At 36.2% G+C, this 23,866-nt stretch overlaps 4 protein-coding genes across 7 annotated transcripts; 3 read left to right on the top strand and 1 right to left on the bottom strand.

Moving 5' to 3' along the window:
* Positions 1-2,035: 2,035 nt before the first annotated feature.
* LOC113702653 (probable DEAD-box ATP-dependent RNA helicase 48) lies at positions 2,036-7,197 on the top strand. Of its 2 annotated transcripts, none has more exons than XM_027223761.2 (10): positions 2,036-3,380; positions 3,503-3,627; positions 3,976-4,031; positions 4,125-4,349; positions 4,610-4,816; positions 5,028-5,111; positions 5,357-5,452; positions 5,638-5,853; positions 6,557-6,739; positions 6,865-7,197. In XM_027223761.2, exons 1-10 carry the CDS (start codon positions 2,161-2,163, stop codon positions 7,093-7,095), a joined length of 2,643 nt encoding a protein of 880 aa, XP_027079562.1. In that variant the 5' UTR covers positions 2,036-2,160; the 3' UTR covers positions 7,096-7,197. The 2 variants fall into 2 exon arrangements, with proteins under 2 accessions (XP_027079562.1, XP_027079563.1); XM_027223762.2 differs by having other exon boundaries at positions 2,037-3,380; positions 3,503-3,609.
* A 2,263-nt stretch (positions 7,198-9,460) lies between these two features.
* Positions 9,461-10,504, top strand: LOC113705005 (F-box/LRR-repeat protein At3g48880). The gene is made up of 2 exons (XM_027226868.2): positions 9,461-9,825; positions 9,988-10,504. Exons 1-2 carry the CDS (start codon positions 9,461-9,463, stop codon positions 10,502-10,504), a joined length of 882 nt encoding a protein of 293 aa, XP_027082669.1.
* Positions 10,505-13,202: 2,698 nt separating this feature from the next.
* LOC113703512 (F-box/LRR-repeat protein At3g48880-like) lies at positions 13,203-15,451 on the top strand. Its single transcript, XM_027224894.2, has 3 exons — positions 13,203-13,398; positions 14,261-14,625; positions 14,776-15,451. Exons 2-3 carry the CDS (start codon positions 14,282-14,284, stop codon positions 15,287-15,289), a joined length of 858 nt encoding a protein of 285 aa, XP_027080695.1. The 5' UTR covers positions 13,203-13,398; positions 14,261-14,281; the 3' UTR covers positions 15,290-15,451.
* A 3,818-nt stretch (positions 15,452-19,269) lies between these two features.
* On the bottom strand, positions 19,270-23,778 carry LOC113703311 (uncharacterized). 3 transcript variants are annotated; one of them, XR_011819852.1, is made up of 11 exons: positions 23,440-23,778; positions 23,203-23,320; positions 22,064-22,191; positions 21,399-21,538; positions 21,199-21,267; positions 20,744-20,882; positions 20,388-20,450; positions 20,258-20,301; positions 19,949-20,032; positions 19,666-19,764; positions 19,270-19,570 (listed from the first exon to the last, which is right to left on the bottom strand). XR_011819852.1 is itself a non-coding variant. In XM_027224637.2 (10 exons), exons 1-9 carry the CDS (start codon positions 23,597-23,599, stop codon positions 19,678-19,680), a joined length of 951 nt encoding a protein of 316 aa, XP_027080438.2. In that variant the 5' UTR covers positions 23,600-23,772; the 3' UTR covers positions 19,270-19,570; positions 19,666-19,677. The 3 variants fall into 3 exon arrangements, 2 of the variants coding, with proteins under 2 accessions (XP_027080438.2, XP_027080439.2); XM_027224637.2 differs by lacking the exon at positions 19,949-20,032 and having other exon boundaries at positions 19,666-19,767; positions 23,440-23,772; XM_027224638.2 differs by lacking the exon at positions 19,949-20,032 and having other exon boundaries at positions 23,440-23,761.
* Between the last annotated feature and the right edge of the window lie 88 nt (positions 23,779-23,866).

The following is a 23,866-nucleotide window of genomic DNA, read 5'->3' as shown; positions in this document are numbered from 1 at the left end:
GAAGTTACAAATCTCCATTTATAGAACCTTATGTAGGCATTTAGAGTTGCTTTTGAGACTATGTAGGCTGATCCATAACTGGCCAATATTTTGATTCCAAAGATTTATTCTTGAAGTTCTGCGGAAATTGGGGTAGTATTTCATTTGTCCTGTCTCTTTTGAGGGAATTTCCTATTGCTTTCCCTGGGAATTGACTTCAGTAAAAGTGCAATTAGTTGTTGAGGACTCAAGCTAATAGGAGCAAGATTTTGGTTATTTTCTTGTCTGACATAACTCCGTGAATGAGGATGATGCATACCTTTGTGCGTGTAAATAATTTGTATGACTGCCAAGAAGATGGAATAGCTACCTCTGAGGTAATACCAGCAGGGCTCAAATTGAGGCGATCAGATTTTCACACATGATTTCTTCGTACTGGAGAAATTTCTATACAATGTAGGAGAGACTATATTTTAGTGCAATGTGCTTCATTACATGATCTGCTTCTACTATATGTTCTAGGTAAAAATGCAATTGTATACCTTGAATTTTCCTGTGTTTCCAGATAAATCAACAATTTTTCCCGAAACTTTTAATGTAGAAGGTTAAGTAGGGGAGGAGTGCCTCAGTCACCTCCTCTGTTTGCCATTAGTAATGCGTCTTCATTGCCTTTAGCCTGCACAGAAGGGAAAATTCAACGACATTCCCTTTTTATTTGCTTCTAATCTTAGGCAGAGTAGCATCCGATTGAACCTTATTATAGCAGTAATCAAATGCTGTGGAAAGAATATTGAGTGATGTGGTTAGTTCAATATGAGCATTCTCAATTGCTGGCCAAGGGGATCATGAAAGATTTCTGTCAAAGGGATTAAGAAATTGTTGAGGACATTAATTGGGAAGTGTGAGGCTTCCTAGTCCACAATAACTTAGCCCACTTCTTGCCAACATATTTATCAAGTCTTCCACATTGATTCTTTCAATGCCCAGTTGATCTTCTATCCTGTTACAGTGAATGCTGTCTATGTATAGCAAATCGAGCTTATGAGATGCTAAGATTAGAAGAACCAGAGGCGGTTGAAATTTCAACAACTTCATGACCACAGAAAACCCCTTTCAAGCTAATTGCCTGCATATCTCTAGACCAAGTCCTCTTAACAACTGCAACCTGAAAGCATTAATTTGTTTGGAAACTTCCTTTGCTCATCAATCTGGACTGAAATTTATCAAACGAGCAAGGCAATAATCTGTACTTGTACCTCATCCTCGCTGGTATGAACTATGAATTTTGTTGCTCACAAGAAACAAGTTTCCCTCACAAGAATCCTTGCTGGAGTCTATTTCTCAATTCAAGATTATCAGAGATAATCATTCTCATGATAATATGCTTGTTTGAATAGTGAATTATTTATTAAAATTTATTTACTTGCATAATCAATATATTTCTTAACAATCCTTTTATCTCACATACATCTCACTACAATATTTTTATTTTTATTTTTTGAAAAAATCATCTCAAATAATCAACTATCCAAACACACTACTAAATGTTTCCATTGTCGTCTTCCAAAAGTCAACTAATATGCAAATTTGTGCACTCGGATTTGATAAGCATTATTAGTATTTTCTCATTCTATGATTCATAAAGCAGCAATGTAAATAAAATCTTCCACAGCCTCCTCCAAAAAACAAAGAAGAAGAAATTCGAGTAAACTTTTCCCTAGCATGCAACTGTGGATATTTGAAGTTAAAACTTAATTTTCAGGATTATCATGAATTTCTATAGGTTATTAGCTTTTCTAATGTTGTATTTTGTCTTTTTGGCCGAGGAGCCCATAGGTTGCTACATACAAGTTAATTATTGTAAATGTCAAAATGTGTAATTGAGGGAAGGTGTTAACTTAATATTCATCGACTCAAATGCATACTTTGATTTCCAATTTTGGTTAATGGGAATTTAATCCAATCTCAAGCAAGTTTTTCTCGAAGGAGTCGAATTTAAAGAGATTTGTTTTCTTCCACCCCAAACTCTTCCTTGAATTGCCTTAATCGACAGAAAAGTTGGCACGTATATCTCATCAACCCTTAAAACCCCTCTACGGTATAAACCCGCCGCCAAAATTCGTCACATCCTGCCTTAAACCCTAAAACCTCCCCCGTCACTCACTATATTCAATTCAAGAAATGCATTCCTCTTCCATTTTCCTTCGCAGGCGTCCAAAGCCCCCGCCATCTCTTCACCACAGCCTCGCTTTCCTCCGCTTCATGGGCGGAGGCCCCCGGACATTTCCCGGAGGATTAAACAAATGGCAGTGGAAACGCATGCACGAGAAAAAGGCCAGAGAAAAAGAAAAACGCCTCCTCGATCACGAAAAGCAAATTTACCAGGCCCGTATCCGTTCTGAAATCAGGGCTAAACTCTCTGCTGCTTCCCAGAGGCCCAATTCTGTTTCCGACCCAGATCAGCCCGGACCCAATTATGACCCGGTATCGCCTCAAGAACATATTAAAGCTCTTGCTGATCGGTTCATGAAAGAAGGTGCTGAGGATTTGTGGAATGAAGCTGATGGCCCGATTAGAGCTCCGGCGCCTCGAGAAATGGCATATAAGAGAGTTATTGGTGAGCCCATTGATTTACGGAAATTAATTTCGAGAAAATCTGCTTTTGCTGATAATTGTAGTGCTGATGAAAGTAGAAATCCGAAGTCTTTGGGTGATATTTCTTCGACGGCTCGAAAGTTTTCGAGCGGTGCTTTGGGTTCAGTGGGATTGGGATATAATTTAACGGGTTATTGTGGACATGGATTTTTTATGAACTCGAATAATTGGTTAATTAGTAGGCGCATTTCGAGTTACACAGCGGGATTGATGAAGGGGGGATTGGACCTAATGTGTGATCATGGAAGTCAGATTTCGGTGAATATGGATGGTTTGTCGAGAGTGAGGTGTTATTCTGTGGATACAATTAGTAACAAAGGAGCAAGTTTTGCTAGAAACCAGAGGTCAAAAAGCAAGGAAGGCTCAGATTCTAAGGGGAGTTTGGTTAGCTCTAGAGGTAGCGGGAGAGTGAGGTGGCCGAGATTTCACACCAACAGGAATGCGATAAATTCTTCAGATGATGAAAGTGATGATGATGATGATTATGGTAATGATAGTGATGGTGAGGATAAGACTGCTGAAGAAAGGAGAAGTTGGGGTAATGGGAGGAGAAATGCAAGCAGCGCTGCATTAGGGAAGTATGATGTGAAGATAAAGAAGAAGCGAGTGCCCTTGAATGCTTTGGAACAAGAGGATGATTTGTCACAGCAGGTGGAGATGATTCGTAAGGAGGTTATTAAGAGGAGTTTGGAGAAGCAGCGTGGAGAGGGAAAAAGTGAAGAGGAGACAATATATAGTTCCAAAAGGTGTGAAGGTCAAATTTGTGATTGCTAAGCGTGTCACTTTTTTAGAGTTTTCTTTGTGAATAGAAATCTCATGTCAACATTTTATTTTTTTTGTAATGTTGTGGGGGGCTTTTTGTTGTTAGGTTTGATGAGTATGACATCTCTCCTTTGACAGTCAAGGCACTCAATGCAGCGGGTTATGTGCAAATGACCAGGGTTCAGGAGGCTACACTTTCCACTTGCCTTCAAGGTAGGCATGCAAAAACAGTTAAGCATCTATCCTAACCTACTGCCTTTATGAATCAACCTTTTATATTCTAGTTTATTAACAATGTAGATTTCTTTGATGACCATAGATGTCATTGTAATTAACGGAAGGAATCGACATAATAGCTAGTTCTCCCCATAAATAGGATGTTGTAGTTGTTACATCGTTCTTTTGTTTGATGGGAATATAAAAGCTGAATTCTTTGAGTCAATTTCCATATTTGGTAGGTTCTTCTAAATCAAGTCACGCAAATGATTGCTATAATGGCAATTTGTTTATGGCTTCTCTCTTCATAAATTCTACAGTGCCCATGTTTCTTCCATAATATTTACACACTGCTGTGAACAGGCAATGATGCTTTGGTTAAAGCTAGAACTGGAACTGGAAAAAGTGCTGCATTTTTGGTATATTACTAGTCCCTTTGATTTTGTTCTCATACCCTTTTTTCTGGCGTTCAATGCTTGTATATTTCTGTTCCTCTTATTAAATAAAAACAGCTTCCTGCTATTGAAACAGTTATAAAGGCGTCAAGCAACAGCATGAACCAACGGATCACTCCAGTATACGTTCTCATTCTCTGTCCAACACGAGAACTTGCAAGCCAAATAGCTGCAGAAGCTACTGTACTGCTGAAGTACCATGATGGCATTGGCGTGCAGACACTAGTTGGAGGAACACGGTTTAAAGTTGATCAGAGACGCTTGGAGTCAGAGCCATGTCAGGTACATGGATCTTTTGCAACATCTGGGGACCTTTGTTGTTCGAAGTGCATGAACTTTTCTATCAGTAGAGCCTCTCATCTCTTCCTCTTCCTCTCTCTCTCTCTCTCTCTCTCCCCCCCGCGGGGCCCCTTTCTCTCTCTCTAAAACTGGAGTTTAAAAGACCCCTTGCTTCTTGTTAATGCATACTTTTACACAGTTTATAGTTCAAAAACGAAGTTCAGAAGCCCAATTGCTTCTTTTTAATGCATGTTGCTATGCAGATTATAGTTGCAACTCCTGGCAGATTGTTGGATCATATAGAGAACAAGTCTGGATTGTCTTTGCGCTTAATGGGATTGAAGATGCTTATCCTTGATGAAGCAGACCATTTGTTGGACCTTGGTTTCAGGAAAGACATGGAGAAAATCGTGGATTGTTTACCTCGAAAGAGACAGTCTTTACTGTTTTCAGCCACAATTCCGAGGGAGGTTAGTTTCTACTTGTTCCTCGCCAAAGACTTTGTGAAGTACTGATTTTCTGCTTCACAATTTTGCATTGAAGCTACCCTTGCTTACCCTATCCATGCAAGCTTAAGAAAAGTTTCGTACTCCTTATGGATTAGCTGAAGTTTAAGCTTTTGAGAGTAGAAAGTTCTCATATACATCTTTACCCATGAAATTGACATTCTTCAAATCACAGGTTCGTCGAATATCACTGCTTGTTTTGAAAAGAGAACATGCATACATGGATACAGTCGGCTATAGCTTGGAAACACATCCCAAGGTGACATAGTGCTGAGAATTACCTTAAATTCCAATTTTCATGAAATTTGAAATATTTCAAGTAGAGGTCTAACAACCTCAGGATTCTCTACAAGGTTATAGCCCATCAAAGTTGACAGTTTCAGTGGTGTTGACATGTGAATTCGAATTTTAGTCGTCATAGCACCTTACTAATTAATGCTATTTCTATTGGATGAGAAAGTCCAAGGAACTTTCTATTAATTCTTTTTTTGTCTTCTCAATTAGGTAAAGCAATCTTATCTTGTTGCACCACATGAACAGCATCTCGAAATTGTATACAATCTTCTGCAGGGACACATCTCCAAAGTGCCTGATTATAAGGTAATAATGGGGATTTGAGGATGTCATGCATTATTGGTCTTTGTTGTACTCTAGGCACATTCTTTCTTATTTTCTTCTCTTTTTTTTTTTGGGGGGGGGGGGGGCACAAAAACCAAGAAAGGAGATTTTTATATTCTGCATTTGGATCTTTGCTTCTGCACTAATGATGATTCAAATCTGCCCAGGTTATTATTTTCTGTACAACAGCAATGATGACATCCCTCATGTATGCACTTTTAAGAGAGATGAAGATGGATGTGAGGGAGATACACTCGAGAAAACCTCAAATCTACAGGACTCGAATTTCTGATGAATTCAAGGAAGCTAAACGATTGATTCTCATTACATCAGATGTTTCAGCTCGCGGAATGAACTATCCTGATGTCACATTGGTCATTCAGGTGGGTGCAGTTATTCAGTAATTTACTATTAAAATCTACACCAACACCTCCTGTTTTCTTGTGCTTGATCAAATCCTCACTATTTGATATAAGTTTGAGCATCATCTAACAATTGAATAGTTTAAAAGAAAATTTTGAGATTTTGTCTCGTTCTAACTTCTTTATTTGAAGTTATGCTGTTCTATCTTAGAAATAGAGGAAACATTTTAAGTCCATTACCCAGTCATATCATCAATGTACATGTGGAAGGATGATTTGCCATTCAAATTGCTTAACCAATTGCTGGTACAGTCTGTTTTGAGTAGCACATGACCAATCTTTAGCTGTTTCCCTTTTAGACAGGCAGTAAGCTCGAATTTAAATTGGGGAAGTGTGTAACTGGAATATCCAATTTTTGCTTTAGATATAAAGGATGACAAGTTGGCAGGCTTTCCATTATGAGTCAGGACGATGTTGAATGTTGCATGTCCTGCGTAACAAGAAGTTCAGAGAATGAGTTTTTTTTTTAACTTGTATTTCTATTCATTATTTTTTCTTCTTTTTCCTGTTTTTGGTCGCGTTTAGTGGGAGAGTGGATGTTCATATAGGGCTATGGTGAAAGTTTGATGAGCAAAACATGTTTCAGTTTCATTTTTTTTTCGCTGCGTTAAATACTTGAAACGATCTCACTTCTGTGTAATAATCTGGGTGATTGCATATTTAGGTTGGTCTTCCATCAGATAGGGAACAATACATACATCGTCTTGGAAGAACTGGACGGGAAGGCAAAGAAGGAGAAGGCATCCTTTTACTTGCACCTTGGGAGGATTACTTTTTGGATGACGTAAGAGATCTTCCCCTGGAGAAATGGTCTTCACCGCAATTAGATCCTGATGTGAATGTAAAGGTCTGCAATCAACTAGTTACTTTAATGATTTTACTTATGCTGTATTGGTGCACTATTTCAATTTAGACTGTTTATTCTTATCTATTTGCAAGAGTCCCCTGATGCCAATTTTCTGGTATTTGTAGATTGAAGCATGTCTGACAAAGATCGACCATGGTGTCAAAGAAGCTGCTTATCATGCTTGGCTGGGCTATTATAACTCCGTCAGGGAAATAGGCAGAGACAAGACGACCCTTGTTGAGTTAGCCGACCAATTTTGCAAGTCAATAGGATTACAGAAGCCTCCTGCCCTCTTTAGAAAAACAGCGTTGAAGATGGGCTTAAAAGATATTCCTGGCATTCGAATACAAAAATGAGTTCACTTGTGACATCATTTTACATCTGTAAAGCATGATATATTTTGCCGTGTTCAATTGAAAGTGGCATCAAGACTGAATGCCTTGATGATTTTCAGCTAATTGCCTGTATGTTCTTCTTCCTTTGCTTTCCTTTCGTCAGCTTCCTTCTCAAGGGCAAGAGTATGGCAGGTGGTGGTGTTTTAAGGGAAGCCATTGTACTCGATTAGTTACTGGATGAACAATATGTGCTCTATTTATCTACAATTATTATTCAAGCGATGGCACCTTCGACTCTATAAGAAAAAAATCTAGAGAACATAAAATAGATTATGGTAGAAAAACAAGAAAAGTATTAGTGTGTAACAAGGGAAAAAAAAGGGCCGAATATGTCATCTCACAGCTGATATTAACAAAATTATGTGCATGAGAAAAATATTAATGACAAATAAATAGTCTGAAAGGATATCTATTTGAAAACTTTACACCAAGTACATTATATATCTTTAGAATTAAAGTGGTTACAGAATAAGTTAACTTCTAAACCTTTAAAACTCAACCTAGGTAAGGTAACCAAGATTTAAACAAGAAAAATTTAAAACCAGCAACATAATCTATAGTGTACAGGGCAACTTCCTTGTCACTAATGAACTGGATTGCATGCCATTTGTTTGCTAGCTCATTCATCAGAGACAATCGAAGCATCTCCCAACTAAATATTTTTCTTATGGAAAGAACGCAAATGCTATACACAAATGTCATACAAGAAATTACTCGTACATTTAATGTCCCATGACTTCGAATTCAGGCCGCCTTCCCATATAACACAGAGCTTTTGGTCACAAGTGACATACATTGTTCTGAATTCACTACCACTTCTTACATCCTCCGACTAACTGTTTGAAGGTATGATATGATCTCTGAAATTTTGAAAAACTTTTTGTCATCTGTTGCTATGTTATTGTCTTTTCTTCACTTGGTATGATCTATATCTCATCTTTTCCCTTCAATCAAATCTTATCCCTGTTATGACCCCCAAATTTTTACAAACAAAACCAACAAGCAAAATCATACATACCATTACCTGTTCCGGTCAGTGAAGAAAAGCAAATCGAACGTTTTATATGTCTAGTTATTCTTCAAATGATTACCAATGGGCTGCAAAAGAAAAAAAAAAAAAAGAATTACTTCGTGTCTAGCAAAGACCCTATTTGTTGAAATGTCTAATTTTCAAATTGACAAAAAATTTAGGTTTTGGAACAAAAAATGTTGAGGGTTTCAACTTGAGAAGGATGTCATGTATTTTGCCAATTTCATAAGTTAAAGATTTTCACGAGGCAATGTTTCATCAAGACTGAATTTTCACGAGGCAATTCTTGTGATGTTGTCTTTTCCAGGAATGTTGAGGGTTTCCTTTTACTTTTTTCTCTTTCCTGCCATTGATTGTTTTTTCAAGGTCTTTATTGCAATATTTGTTTGTCAAATAAAAAGAAATAAAAGTGTCACCCTTTGACTTTTAAATCGGTCCACCCCAAAAGAAAAAAAAAAATCTCACAGAATATTTGATACATTTTATGTGCACAAATATTTTTCAAGTGCATGACCTACTTTTTTTTTTTTTATCTTAAGAAATTATAAAGAAGTAAATAAGACAATATGTTAGATGGGAAATTTTCCTGCCATTGATTGAGAATTGGTAAGTTTCCATGTTGTGGAATTGCATGGTGTGTATGTGTACAAGCCTGCATTTAAATCCCTGAAACCTTCCATGAACTTGAAATGGGCTTTTTTTTTTTTTTTTTGGAGTTTTAACATTAATTCTCATTCATATATATATATATATATATATATAATGTTGTTTCACCAAGTAGTGGTAATTGCAGACTTGGATATCTTCCCACAATTAATACTTTAAATTTTGTTTCCGTTGTATAATCTCTTTCCTTATTGGATAGTTGTCATCTTGACAGAGATTATATGTAGGGATCTAAGGTTTAAAATTCTCTCAATAAATTCTCTAAATTAGAGTTTCTTTTTTTTTTTTTTTTGTTAGCAACAAAATTAGAGTTACAAAACATTTATGAACTCATTTTCATGGTTTAGTCTTGTATTAATGGTTTTCATCATATCGTCAGTATATTTGGGGGGATTATTGTGGAATATATCATCCATCCAATGTAGCCATTTCTCTATGAAAATTCGTTTTTACCATTTGAGATTTGAGCTTCATGTCACATCTGAAATGATTTCTCATTCTTCTCTTTTCATGACAAATATATATATATATATATATATATATATATATATGCTTCATTGCTTCTCGAAATCTGCCTGCTTATTACAGTACCACATTCTCATCAATTTGTTATCCAAAATCTTCAGGAAGATGGAAAACAGCACCGTGGCAAGCCGCACCACCGAGGAAGCGGGTGAAAACTTTCGTGACTGGCCCAAGCTGCAAACCGACATGCTCTTGAAGATTTTTGCCCTAGTCAGCGTGATGGACAGGATCCTGAACGTCTCTGCCGTCTGTCACTCCTGGCGCTCGGCCTGCTCCGACAAAATTCTTTCGAGTACTCTCGACACTAGTGAAATCAGAAACGAAATGGACAGCAAGACTCGTCGTGGAAGAACTCGACTTATGGTCATTCTCATCTGCGGTGTTAATCTGGCAGGTGAAAATTTGACCACGCTGATTATTGATTCCATATTGGAGGTGAACGATAAAATTCTTACTCAGGCAGCCAAAAGGTAGTCTTACTCTTACATGAACAAATGTTCTAGCCATTTTTATGTCTTTGCTCGATCTGGATTATTGCGTGCATTTTGATCTAGCTACATAAGAAAGTGTATGATTAGTACACCTTTTTTTTTTTCCTGTTTTTGGCAAATGTTCATATTACAATTTTACAGGTGCCCAAACTTGAAGTATCTGGGGCTGCTGTGGCCATACGGGGCAACATCCAGAGGCCTAAGAACTGCATTCGAATCCTGGACAAACCTCCAATCTATGTCCATTTCATTCAATTCCCTCCTCTCCCATGTCAACATCTTCAAGGCGATCGGCCAGAACTGCCCCAACTTCACTGAGCTTAAAGTCCATGCACCTTTTGTCTCCCAAGAAACAGCCCAGATCGCATCACAATTCATACCCCACTTGAAGGTGCTAAGGCTACAATGCAAAATGGTCTCAAAAGATGCGGCAGTTGCAGTATTGGACGGACTGCAAGACCTTGAGGAGCTTTACATATCCATCCAGAAGGTCGAGTATGTAGCTCCTGTTACTGGCGTGTTTCGTCCAGCAATCATGCGTGATCCAAGAGTGCTCAGCAAGGCTTCCAGGCTTCGAGTTTATCACGTTTGTTACACGGGAGAATGCAGCTCTTGTCCGGCCTCCAGCATGGGACCTCCACCATCGAATGTTGTTTGAGATCCATTTATAGTTCTAGCCTTCTCGGCTTCTAAATAAATATATATGTATGCGTTTCTGCAGGAGACCTTGTTAAGGGTCGTATCTTTCAGAGTTTTCAATCAACAGACTCCCTGCTTTGGGTGTTTGAAAATATCAACTATAACGCAAACTGTCTTGAGTTTAACCTTACTATCTAAATATATGTTTTGTAGAATCCAAAAATTCTAACAAAAATATATGGGAGATATATTTCATAAAATCAATGTATATGGAGAGACAATTTACACACATAAGAATATGCGTGGAAGAAGAATAATAATATCAACAATAATCTATTAATCATATAATAAGAACAAAACTCTCAATCCTTCACTCTTTTCAACTAAATACAATAATATGACTCCCTATTTTTAGACTAGATGACTTCATAAATAAGTCTTACAACCATAAAAATTTTTTTAATAAGATACTAATTTCTAAACAATAAAACTATCATAACTTGACTCCAATAAAATTACTAAAACACTACTAAATAATAATATAAAAATTTCTAATTTTGAGCCATGATTTAATATACCAATATTGTCTCCCTTAAATCAAGCTCTCTATTGAATCAGATTCACCACTATCATGATCAATAATCTCCCTTGATTTTTACTGCTGCAATATTTCATGCACCTGAATAGATTTATCTCGTCGCTCAACTTATTTTTCGTTTGCGAAAATAATTTATGCTTCTGGATAGATTGTTTTCATCTCCAATTTGATGTCAACTTATTGACAATTCACTTTGTGATTTTCATAATCACAATTCACTGATAGGATTCTCCTCCGATCTCTATCGTAATATCCACAATCAATGACACTCCATCACCAACCTTGTGGTCTAACTCGATCAACTAATTTTTTCACAGCAATTTTATGCTCTAACTCTAAGAGCGGAAAACACTCATAATCAACTCTCATAATCAGGTCAATTCTTCAATGTTTCGAGGCACCCAGGGATCAATTTTTTGAATTTAAGGTTCTGATACCAGATGTAGAATCCAAAAATTCAAAAAAAAATTATGGGAGATATATTTCATAAAATCAATATATATGGGTTCTGATACCAGATGTAGAATCCAAAAATTCAAAAAAAAATTATGGGAGATATATTTCATAAAATCAATATATATGGGGAGGCAATTTACACACATAAGAATATGTGTAAGAGAAGAGAAATAATATCAACAATAATCTATTAATCACATAATAAAAACAAAACTCTCAATCCTTCACTCTTTTCAACTAAACACAATAATATGACTCCATATTTATAAACTTGATGATTTCATAAACAAGTCTTACACTCATAAGAAATTTTCTGATAAGATACTAACTCCTAAACAATAAAACTACCATAATTTGACTTCAATAAAATTACTAAAACCCTAACTTGACTAAAACACTACTAAATAATAATATGAAAATTTCTAATTTTGAGTTTTGATTTAATATGCCAACATGTTTTTAATCCAAAGAGTAAATGTGATTAATCAAATTGAGTAGCTAATGGCCAATGGCCTAATGATGGAAGAAACACATGCAAAAAAAAAAAAAAAAAGAACAGGTAAATCTTATGGCTAAAAAACTTAATGGTGTTTTCAAATAAATTTCACTTTGGACCCTTAAACTATAGACACTCTTCCACTTTATTCCTCAAATTTCAACTTTGGATACTTTATTCACTAGAGCATGAAATTTATCACACTTTAGTTTTTAACTTTAAAATTTAGATACTTCACTTCCATGAAATTGTCGAAAGTTAAAAATCATATGCAAGTGTAGTCAAAGTTTAAGGACCAAAATGGTATGAGTTTCATATTTTGACGGGTAAAGTGTTCAAAATTCAAATTTAAGAATTAAAGTGAGATGAGTTTCGTATTGTAAGAGTGTAAATTGTGTAAAATTATAGTTTAATTAAAACTAAAGGGGATTTGTATCTATAGTTTAATGATCAAAAGTGGAATTTAGCCAATCATAAGAGGGATTTTTACTTTTAAAAATGTTCTAATTCGAGAAAAGGTGCATTTTTTTTCGATTTTCATTTATATATATATACACACACTTGCTTTTAAATGAACAGAAGTCTTTTAGATGCTTTTAAATGAACAGAAGTCACATTTAAGAAGGAAAAAAAAAACAACCACGTGATAGTCACCAGTAGGGCTGCAAACGAATCGAACCGCTCGCGAACGGCTCGAGTCAAGCTTGAGTCGAGCTCGAGCCGGCTCGAGTCAAACTTGAGCTCAGAATATTAAGCTCGTTAGCTCGCGAGCTTAAGTATATATATATATTTTTTTTTTTATTTTTATTTAATAATAAAATTACGTATATTATATATATATTTTTTTATTTTTTATTTTCATAGTAAAAATACGTATATATCCTTAATATTTTATTATTTATTAAGAAAAAATATTATTTTATTTATTTTTTAAAAAATAAAATAATTATTTTTTATTTTTTTCGAGCTCGAGCTTGAAAATTGCCGGCTCGTCGAGCTCAAGCTTGGTAAAATTTAGTCGAAACTCGGCTCGATTAGCTCAAAGTTCAACTCGACCCGGCTCGTTTGCAGCCCTAGTCACCGGAATGAAACAAAACGGCTAACAAATCCATAAATATTATGATTTGGTGTGAAAAAAGGAAAGTAAAAAACAAACAATATACGTAGGCAACTCAATCTCCAATTCAGGCAAAAACTGCTCAGAGTACATTCACCTCTTTACTTTAGAGTGGATTCACCTCTTCCATTGCTTCTCTTCTCTTTTCTGAATTGCCAAGACTTTACAACATTTCCAGTGCTCAGGATCGAGGCTTTCTTCAGGGTCTTCAAAACAGGATTAATTCTTGCATTCCGATTTCCCAAGGTAACTGAATCGTTTTCCTTAATTTCACGTTGTCTACTGTATTTGTATCAATTTCTCTTATTTTTTGTTTAGCTTTTTCTGGTTGCTCTTCATCCAAAGTCTCTCGTTCTAATATTACCTTCTCAAAAAAGAGAAACAAGGATATCTCCTTTTAATTTGATCTTCAAAAAGAAAAAAAAAATAAAAGAAAGAAAAACTAGAAGGACGCCTGTGGACTCGTACAAAACCACTCATAAATTTTGCGTTCCTGCGGTTTATTTCTTTTCTGAATTGGGTAATTAGCATATTGGCAAAGCATGACGGAGGCAATCCAAGCTGAAATGCTGCTGATGAGATCTCAAATTAAGAATTCTAGAATGAAATTATTTTTTAAAATCCCCTTTCAGTTTTCACTACTTTACTGTAAGTTGTTGATTTAAAGCAACCTGCAGGGAGTAGTTTGTGGGCCCTTCGTTTTGTTTTATTAAACAAAAGGTCAAGTTTCTATCCAGATATTCAACTGCAAATCGATAATTTCTTCCCCTTAAACCATAAAAACACATAAGAGTTAAAAAATTTACAGGCAATTTTGTGGTGCTTCATATCATTAATTTTTTTTCCTTCTTACAAGTAGTAGTACGTAATGATAACCGTAAAGTCATTATCAAGATTCAGTCTTGTTTTCTAACCTCCCAGGTGCAAATAGATTTTTAGATCAGCTCAAGATTGGAAAATATAGTGCAAGTTCCATATAAGCATTCACGGCCAGATCACATATTGATTGGTCTAAATCATGGCATGCATCTCCAAAATGCAAGGTTTCGGCTTGTCAAACACTAATCAATCACATCATTTTACGGTTTGTGTGATCTTATGCATGTAGGCTCTCGGCCGGCATCCTGCTATGGACAGCAAGCGACTTTCCAAGAGCAAGGCAACCGGCTGGTCCGACATGCCACACGACATTCTGTTGCGCATTTTTGCCTTTGTAAGTATAATGGACAGAATGCTGAACGTTTCCAGGGTCTGTAGCTCCTGGAGGAGGGCATGCTCGGATGCTGTTTTCTCCAGTACTTTGGACATCTCTGAATACAGAAAATCCCAAGACTACCAGCAGCAAGGTTGGAGATCTCAACTTGAGCTCATCTTTCAGCGGGGCATTCATTTAGGTGGCCCTAAATTGACCAAATTGGTTTTTGATATCGATTTTGAGGTCGAGGATACACACCTGACTTATGCAGCCGAGAGGTACTTAACCATTTAACTTAGCTTGTGCAGAATTGTATTTGTTTTTTTTTTCTTTTCTTTTACATATTGTGCTTGCATTTTGATATGGGTAAATAATATATATATATAAAGCTAGTGAAAGATGAAATTCACCATCGATCATGACTGCAGGTGCCCAAATTTGCAAGAGCTTTTGCTGCATATTCCAGTCAGGACGACAGAGCAAGGCTTAGCAACCGCCTTCAGACGTTGGACAATGCTTGAACGCCTGTACATTTCATTTTTCGGTCGTCCTCACGTCAATATCTTCAGCATTGTTGGTGAAAGATGTCCACTCTTGACAGAGCTCAAAATTTGTGGATGCTTTTTCAATAATCGAATTGCTGTGCTCATAGGGAGGCATATGCCGGGGTTGAAGAAACTAAGTTTTCGATGTGCTTTTGTCACTAGAGATGGAGTGCAATCACTACTAAACATGATGCAAGATCTCGATGAACTCTACATTTGCGTTCGTAAGATTGAAGTGCCCTTTTATCGCCACACTGGTCCTGGTCCGGCAATAATGTGCGAACCAAGATTCCTGCAGAACACTTCCAGACTTTCAGTTTATCATATTTGCTATACGGGAGAATGCGGCACATGTCCCGCCTCAACCATGGCAACTCCACTGCCAATTAACTTTTGAGCTTCCTTTTGTAGTTCTTGTCCAGCTCTGGTGCATATCGTTGTACATTTTGATTTTTTTAGACTCTTTCTGTTAATTTTTGTGTGCGCTACAACCTTTTGGGATTATGCAGCCCTGGCCTTTATTTGGCTACAAATATATAGTGTTGGTGTGCTTCTTTTTTTTTTTTTGCTAAATTATAATGTCAGGTTGTGCTGCAATAGCTAGCTAGAAGTCACTATAATTATACTACTATCTTTGAACCAAGACATAAAGTCTTTCAGTTAGAGATTATTTTAGTTGTACTCTTGATTGGAGTTTCCATGCATGATTGAAATAACTAGTAAAGAATCTGAAAAGAACAAAAGAAAAAGCACTAAAACGAAAGAAATACTCCTAGCTACAAGAGTATGCCAAATTCTTGAAAGTTCGCGGTATATAAAATCACTGCAACATGTTTTACTTCACTAATGGGAATTATTAACTAACAAAGCGTGGCAAAAATGGATGCTAGAAATTAAGTGAGTCCTAGCTAGTTTGAGGATGAAGAATAGCAGTATCTCGTAAAAATATGACCAACACCCCTTAAATACTGAATTTTTAATAAGGTCATAATTATAGTTTACTGTATCGTTATGATCTTCTTTTTTTTTTGGTTGCTAATTTAGCATAGTCTTATTACAGTATCCTACAGCTTTTTTAAGCAGACGTATTGGAGATAAACTTCAGGCTTTAGTCAAACAAGCAATCTTCTCAATTATTTCCTTTCAACTCCTAACTTAATTGAACAAAAGTTCTTTTGACTCTGGATATCGAATCAGGAAACGGCATGGTCACTCCACCCAATGAAGGTGCGCATGTTTTAGTGACTAATAATAGTTCAGAGTATCATTTTGCTCCTTATTCCCTACCCCACCATAGGAAGATGCCATTCGTGCAATGCGAAAAGGAAAATAAATACTAGTGAGATTCCTCTCTGTAATTTGATCCAAGTACTTATGGACTAGTTAGAAAAAAAGAAAAGGTATACACGAATATATATAGCAGACAGTTCTGATGAAACTTTAGAAAGATCAACTTTCTTGACAGTAGAATTGACAAGAAAATTATTCACTTCATCTTGCGAAAATGGAAAGAAAAATGTTAGAATATTGGTGTAGTTTACTTCCCTTGGCAAGAAATAATATGTCGTCTCTAAAATTATCAGTCCCAACCAAATTCAATCTATATAACAAAACAAGAAAAAGGCTCTTCCAAAAGATGCTTCTCTGGTTTGTTGTTGACTCATAATTTGTCATTTACCAATCCTCCTCTGATTCATTCTATTATTAAAACTCAAAGAGAAAAGAACAGTAATACCAACAAAATGGGAATTACAAAGAAAAGGATCTTGGCTTTGATAATGCAAGTCATTTACCTCTACAGACCACCACCTCCCCATCCCCCTTCTCAAGAAAAAGAAAAAAGAGAGAAACGAAAAAAAAAGAAAAAAAGAAAGAGACATGTGGATCGCTTGCTGGCGCAAGAACGGTGGCACGTGTAGCTGTGTTCATTTGCACGTCAGGTTTGAAAGAACGATTAATAATGGATCGCTAATCAGTTTATGAAAATCAAATGGGAATGGGGATTGAAGGCTTAGGATTCCTAATGATAAAAGTCAACCCACCAAACCATTCCTGCAAGAAATCTTATTCTGCTTGGCACTCCATTATATGCAAAATGACTATTATAGATTGGTTATTTGTACGTATATTTGGCCTTAAACATTCAGAAAAATGTAGTTGGTATAAAGTTAATAACGTATCATTTAACCCTGCAGCATGCACTAACCTTAAGGTTTAAAATGTTTCATTCAGCTGAAGAAATGCCTTTTACATTGATTGGTTTATCCAACATGTATTCTCTATAACTCATACATGGTTATAATAAATAAATGTTCAGACGTCCTGAGTTCAAGCTTAATAAATAGATAAGTCATAATAATACTCCTGTGTTTTAATAAATGTTCAGACGTCCTGTGTTTTGAATAGAGGAGTACTTGGGCTTTCCATTTCCATCGTAGGTAGTGCTGATTTGCTAGTTTCGTGATTAATCTTTACCATAGGGTTCATGTGTTTTGAGGACGCTTCAAAAATACACAAAAACCGTACAAATAAAAAAAAAACACTGTGTATAGTTTGAAGCGTTTTGGTAGCCATAAGTTCGGCCATTTAATAGCCTTTTGAACAGTTTAGGGTGATGCACAAATGTCCAAGATTCACAGTAAAGGGCAATAAAGTCAAGTTAGTGTTATTCTAGTTTGGAAGTTATATAGACCACAGGTTCCGTTGAAATGATGCCATATTCAGTGTGCCTTCGTCTTTCTGAATTAGTGAACAATTAAACTGCTTCGTTTGCTTCTGCTAAGTCTTCTGCTTCATCTCACACTATAGCACAGTCACAATCATGGCAATCCAATATCCTGCAATCTCATTTGTGTTCATCATGGTGATGCTTACTCTCAGCCAGCTCTCAAGTGGACGCAGCATCCATGAATTCACTTACAAAACCAAAGAAGAAAGATTCACCAGAGAGGTCCAATCACAAATCTCCTGGAATTCCCATGTACCAGCTCCCGGAGAATCAAGAAATGGAGATGATCCAAATTACAGAGTTTCACATAGAACAGTTCCCGGAGGACCAAACCCTCTTCATAATTGATTCATTGGCTTCTCGGTTGCATAGTTTACAAGGTTCCTGGTAAAGTTTTGTAGTTCTTAGTGAAGATTTTTTCTTTTTTCGTCCTTTCCTTTTTCTGTACTTTATTGCAGTGCGTCAAAGATGTGTACAGGATATAGGAACAGTAATTTTTCTATCTCTTGCGAGTTGAGATGTATAGTCTTCTTTCTACCATCTAGTTCTGTCTGTATAATCCGATCAAGATGAACATATACCCGATAAAGTTGATATCGAATGCTCAAATTTCACAGATATGTCCAAGACTCCCACATCACAATGATTGTTATTTCTTTCTTTCTTTTTTCTTTCTTGAGCATAATAATATCCGAGCATCGCCCCACAGGAAACAGTGTGCATATACGTTATATTCTGATGAAATGTATTAACTTCGATTCGGGGAGCAAAAATGTTGTTATGGCAACAAAAGAGAACCCGCAGGAACAGAAGCAAGTTTTGCTGCACTAATTCCAGCAGGGCTTTGGTATGAACAAAATGCCGCGGTTAAGGGGTCCATTCCATGAACAGTTCTAGTAACATGGAGATGACTTGATGTTCATGCTAGAGGTAGTTTGTAGCGTGCTGAAGTACAAAAATCAACTAATCGTATTGGCTTATTTACCAACTCTAATGTCTTGCAAGTTTTGAAAAGTAGGAGATTAGAAAATAGAAGAACTATCAAAACTTCAAGTCAAAGGAAAAAACCAATAACCATCTGATTTTTTAATCCTTGCATGATAGACACCATTAGTTTATTCTTCTTTTTGTCTTAACCTCAAGGGTGGGGCATAAGCTGAGCTTATCTGATCTTTGAAAAACCAACAATGTACATGGAAAAACAGTACCTGGTGATTCATATGCAGCAATATTTTTTTCTCTTCATGGTCAAACAATGCATTCGGGATCGATAATTGGATGTAATTACACGATTGACTATAACAGGCACATTATTTTATCAGTTTCCATGTAGAAGAGATGCAAAGCCAATGGCAAGTCCAGTTAAGGTCTGTCATGTGCAAAGGACAGATCACCAAAATCACTTATTGGCTCTTTGAGGAAGGATTTTCAACTTCCCAACGACTGATTTTAATGCCATATTCTTCATTCCTCACCAAGCCTGATACGGGAGAAAGAACAAAATATTAGTTGGAACATCTGAAGCCATCTAAAGCATGTTGCCTTCACACAAGATCTCCTGCCAAGTTTCTGGCCCCTCCAAAGATATAGAATTACATACACGCCATTGACTTTATACAAGGATTTAAGCTGTCATTCCATATGCGACGAGTCCAAAAAAACCTAACATTTTGCATTCCGTGCATGGATGTCCATACAAGGGATGGGAAACTTGGTAGAGTTGTACAAGTTTCCTCGTGTTTTATTTATGTTGTAAGTAACTATTCTATACAGAGTTGAATATAACAACTATAAATGAGAAATCTGAAGACAGAACCTGAGAGTATGACAATAAAAACAAAATAAAAAAAAAATCAACGAAAAAAATGAGTGGACGTTTAACCAGCAACCTGCCCGCTTGCCTCTCGACACAAACAAATCAACAGCATTATCGCATTCCGTCCTTGAAACCTGCATTTAAGTAACAGAGCAACTGAGATGCTCAAATTCTTTGCATGTATGTTCTATCAGCTTTTGGACGGAGGCAGTTATGGAAGGAATAAAACCTTAGTTAGTTGTTACATAAGCTCTGTGCCCACTGGATCCACCGAATAATGAACAGAGATGACCTTTTCAGAGATGGGCTGAATTTTGGATCCCCATACCTGCTTTCTCCAATTTGAAAAGAAGTATTCTATCAATAGTAGCTTTAAAGAAACAACTAATAGATTGTAGATGTGAGGCTCAACAAAGACATGCTCAACCTAATGTGCGTGGGCTGAGGGTGAATTTGGAACCTGAGGATGTTACTATCATTTCATTTGATTTCAATGTTGAGTCTCAGATTACCTTGTCGGTAAACTTCCTAGAAGTTTAGGAGGGACTATCAGCCATATCTTTGTCAAGATTTGTGTTACAGTCAAAATTGGCAAGCTACATGGAAAGACTTGCGTTACAATTATTTATTAATCTAATATAAGAGTCTGCTCTTGCTCTAATTTAATAATTTCTCTCCCAGAAAAACAAAAGTTGAAACCCCCTGAGATATATCCACAACACGTTACTGTAAAAGGATTTGAATGTTGTTCCTTACCATAAAATAGAGAACAACTCACTTAATAAGCAAAAAGGAAGTAGTGAAAAGATTAGTCTGCTTACGTCATTGTACTGTGAACTCTTCAAGAATGTCTCGCAAGCCTCAGCTGATGAATATACCAGTAATTGGCGGTTAGTATACAACACGGGCAACAAGTTTAATTAAAAATGAAGTATATAGAAGAGATCTTACATGATCGAAATCGTATAACTGCTCCATGAGTATATTCCACATTGTTAAGATTAAAGTTAGAACCTGAAATTGGAGCAATTCAAAAGCACCACATGCTTTAATATACAGAAAAAGTTAAAAAAGAGGTAGTCAAACATGATGAGCATGCAAAGAAGGAAATGCTCAGGAAAATGAGAGTTATAATAAACAACTTCGGTCACTCATGAGCAATTAAGTGAAAGAAACATCCACGTAGCGCAGTTCACTTTTCAAATTTGTTAATAATGAACTAATATTACGTGATATTTCAATAAATGCTTCTGAAATGAAAATGAAGTAGAAAACCAGTAAATTGAGACAATTATCTCAAATATGACCTTTAGTAGCTTGAACGATTAGTGACGGAAATGCTGCAGTCAATTCTGCCAAAGCAGCCATTGCATCTTCAGCAGGTCCGCCCAATGAGTTCTTGTCAAATGCTATAAGAAGCACAAACTCCACACCATAGTTGAACTCCTGCACCAGGAAGTAATTTAACTTCCTTCAGACAATTTCCCAAAATCCAATAACGAAAGAAAAATTCCAAATATAAGGTATCATAATTAAGGTGGTACCAGAAGAGTGGCCCAAAGAAGGAAATTATGAAATAGTTAAGGTATAGTTCAACTGATGATCATGAAAGTAATTATTTAATATATCCCATCAATATAGGTTGAATATTCATGTATGGGAGAAAGATTTAGTGGTTGATCTGTTTATAAGCAAAGAAACACAATTATTATGTTTTGATGTTCATGTTAAAAGTTTATGTCGTTGCTTTATTTGTTTCCACCTCTCCTTTTCGGAAAATTGGCATGATGTCATCTTCTACTTCAGATTCATAATCCACATTGACTATGTCCTGCCAATATCAATAAGAAACAGATCTCAGAAATGAATACTGTATTAGTGGCTCAAATGATTACAGGATGAAGTGAAGGGATGTAAATCAAAAGAAACAGAGAGAATTGGTATTTACATGTTAGGGCGTACATGGCAGTAAGGAAATACACGGTCTTTAAGAACTCCGACGTAGAATGGGTTCTCGTAGAACTTACTAAGATCCTCGTTTTTCTGGAAACGTATGTAAACAGCATGGGTGTATTTTCCAAGCTCTTGATCAGAGATGCGTCCTATACAAATATAGAAGACGACTTATGGATATATTCATTAAGTAGGCTTCAATACGATATATGTGCATGACAAAGTGTTTATAGATCTGTTTTCAGAGATTCTGGACTAATGGGTTTAAAAACACGATGTGGAGCAAATCTTCCTTGACAAAAATCAAAGAGCACAGATCTAGGCAATATCTATCGCAAAATCTAGAAAACCACTTTTTGCAGAAGAAAAAGATGAAAGATAAAAGATCTTCTTTTTTTTTTTTAGGGTCAGAATGTTCAGTACGACAGCTTTTGTCTTTTGCTTGAAATCCCTGGTCCAATTTAGCATTTTAATGAATTATTTTTGTTCGTAAAAGTAAAATGCAAAACTTGATTTCAAAGAAAGAACATGTCCATTAGACATCCAAATAGAGCATTGTGAAAGATCTAGTTCTGTCAGTTCAGTGACATCAACTGTGAAGCTAAAAACAAATCAATCTATAGCACTCAAAATTTTCTTCAAATAAAGTCAGGTTAAATAGTAGGAAGCATCACCTAATGATATGGCAACAATACCACGCATTTGATATTGGGTAGTGTAAAGATAATCAAGCATATCCTTCTCCACCTCATCAGACATATCCTCTCTTGCTTTAAGCAGACATACATGTTCCACTACTTTCCTGCAATGATGAAGAAATATACATGTTACAATTGAGGCCAAAAATATATATCCGAGACAGAATATCCAGTTACAGCAATAGTTTTCCAGATATTGGTAGTTATAGCAGTCCCTCCTATGTCATTGGGAATTAAGTTCCCTGTTGCAACTTAATGTCTCTCTTTCCCACCTTAGCCAGTAAGTTTTCACATGATCCTCTGCCACCATTGAGTTTGTTTTGTTAAACAGGAAAGTTGTTCCTATAATTTGCACGAATTATAATTCTTGAAATGGCCACCAGCAAATAAACGTAGTAAAATTACCAATACTCAAAGAGATCAGTGGATGTAATTCAAATGAAAGTAAATGCCAGAGAAACTTAAGCTCATTCTGGATTCAAAGGAAGCAAAAAGACCAGAGATGCGCAGATAAATTACTGAAGCTGATTGCAATTTCTCGGATTAAGCAATGACAAAGTACTCAGACAGAATTAACTTCCCAAAATGTTTGTAACAGAGGGAAAAAGTAACAGTCTCTGTCAACGTTATTAAATGTCTCAATATATAACTGATATACATGCTATAAATGCAAAAGAAGAGATGACCTGAAAAACATTTCTAATAGTGAACATGAGAAATTCTAAAACATTACAAAAAAAGTAAGAGACAGTAAGAAAGTGATGATTTTACACGCATAGCGTAGACTAAATAGTTGAAAAAATCTACCGAGCAAGCATGTCAGATAAGCCAAAAAAACAGCCAGAAGAGAACAATGACGATAGCAAAGCTACTAAATCGTTACCAAAAACAACCAACATCTTCTTACTTTCTTTTACATTTCTAAACTTCTAGTAATTAACAAGTTTTTAACAGACTAATCAAGAACACTCTAGGAATATGCATACACTTTTTCAAATCCTAAGAGACAGGAACACCCAAATGTAGATAATAGATTACAACATAGATTTAGTCGGGTTTCAAAGCATCTATTAAAAAAATAAGAAGAAAAAAGATGAGGAAATGAGAACAAGAACCTTTTCTTCACAATGTCAGCGTTGCCATTTCCCACCTCAGAAGCTGAAAATACAAAAGTTTGATTCCTCATTTTCCAAGAACCCAGATTCTTCCGTCGAATTCCACGAAATAAGACATCTAATTTCTCCAAATGAAAGGGATTAAAAGAAAGAAAAACACAAGTCATTGCCACTTCAAGAAATAAACAAATTGGAAAAAAAATAAAAAATTCAAAATTTCGCAGAAATTGAAGCTACCATAACGATTCCATCTCCTCTTCGCGGCGAAAAGGAGTTGAGGATTAGAGGGCTTTCTTGAAAAATCAAAAAGGGGTTTTGAGGGGATGTTGATGTAGCAATTCATGAGAGTAGAGGTCAAGGGAGTGAAGGATTGAGTTCGTCGCCCACAAATCTTCATCTATATAAGAGAGGAGTTGCAGCGGGATAAGCTAGAGATTTTATGAAGTTAAAGTGCTTTGAACGGGTGGACCAGGAAAAACGGCCATTTAAATGAGTACGTTGGTTGTGACAAAACAAAAACTGAGGACGTTGGGCTTGGCGGGGATTTCTGGGCCTTCAACATACCAAAATTGCCCTTCAAATTTTGTCCTCCTCCATTGGAATTTGGGATTGAAGAGGGATGGTGGGGGTTACAACTTACAACTACAAGCATAGGTTTTTAACA

Source organism: Coffea arabica, chromosome 8e (genome assembly GCF_036785885.1).
Source record: "Coffea arabica cultivar ET-39 chromosome 8e, Coffea Arabica ET-39 HiFi, whole genome shotgun sequence".
Classification (NCBI taxonomy): domain Eukaryota; kingdom Viridiplantae; phylum Streptophyta; class Magnoliopsida; order Gentianales; family Rubiaceae; genus Coffea; species Coffea arabica.
The sequence above is the reverse complement of the archived record's forward strand: the minus strand, read 5'-3'. Positions and strand labels throughout refer to the sequence as shown.

Bases quoted from the DNA above. Each gene is read 5' to 3' on its own strand.
- LOC113703512 (XM_027224894.2), top strand. From the start codon at position 14,282: ATGGACAGCAAGCGACTTTCCAAGAGCAAGGCAACCGGCTGGTCCGAC. The intron at 14,626-14,775 runs GTACTTAACCAT...TCATGACTGCAG, and splicing joins CTGACTTATGCAGCCGAGAG to GTGCCCAAATTTGCAAGAGC.
- LOC113702653 (XM_027223761.2), top strand. From the start codon at position 2,161: ATGCATTCCTCTTCCATTTTCCTTCGCAGGCGTCCAAAGCCCCCGCCA. The intron at 3,381-3,502 runs GTGTGAAGGTCA...TTTTGTTGTTAG, and splicing joins ACAATATATAGTTCCAAAAG to GTTTGATGAGTATGACATCT. The intron at 4,817-5,027 runs GTTAGTTTCTAC...TTCAAATCACAG, and splicing joins CAGCCACAATTCCGAGGGAG to GTTCGTCGAATATCACTGCT.
- LOC113705005 (XM_027226868.2), top strand. From the start codon at position 9,461: ATGGAAAACAGCACCGTGGCAAGCCGCACCACCGAGGAAGCGGGTGAA. The intron at 9,826-9,987 runs GTAGTCTTACTC...ACAATTTTACAG, and splicing joins CTTACTCAGGCAGCCAAAAG to GTGCCCAAACTTGAAGTATC.
- LOC113703311 (XM_027224637.2), bottom strand. From the start codon at position 23,599: ATGAAGATTTGTGGGCGACGAACTCAATCCTTCACTCCCTTGACCTCT. The intron at 21,539-22,063 runs GTGATGCTTCCT...ATATTTGTATAG, and splicing joins TATTGTTGCCATATCATTAG to GACGCATCTCTGATCAAGAG. The intron at 20,302-20,387 runs GTAAGATCTCTT...TATATTCATCAG, and splicing joins AGTTATACGATTTCGATCAT to CTGAGGCTTGCGAGACATTC.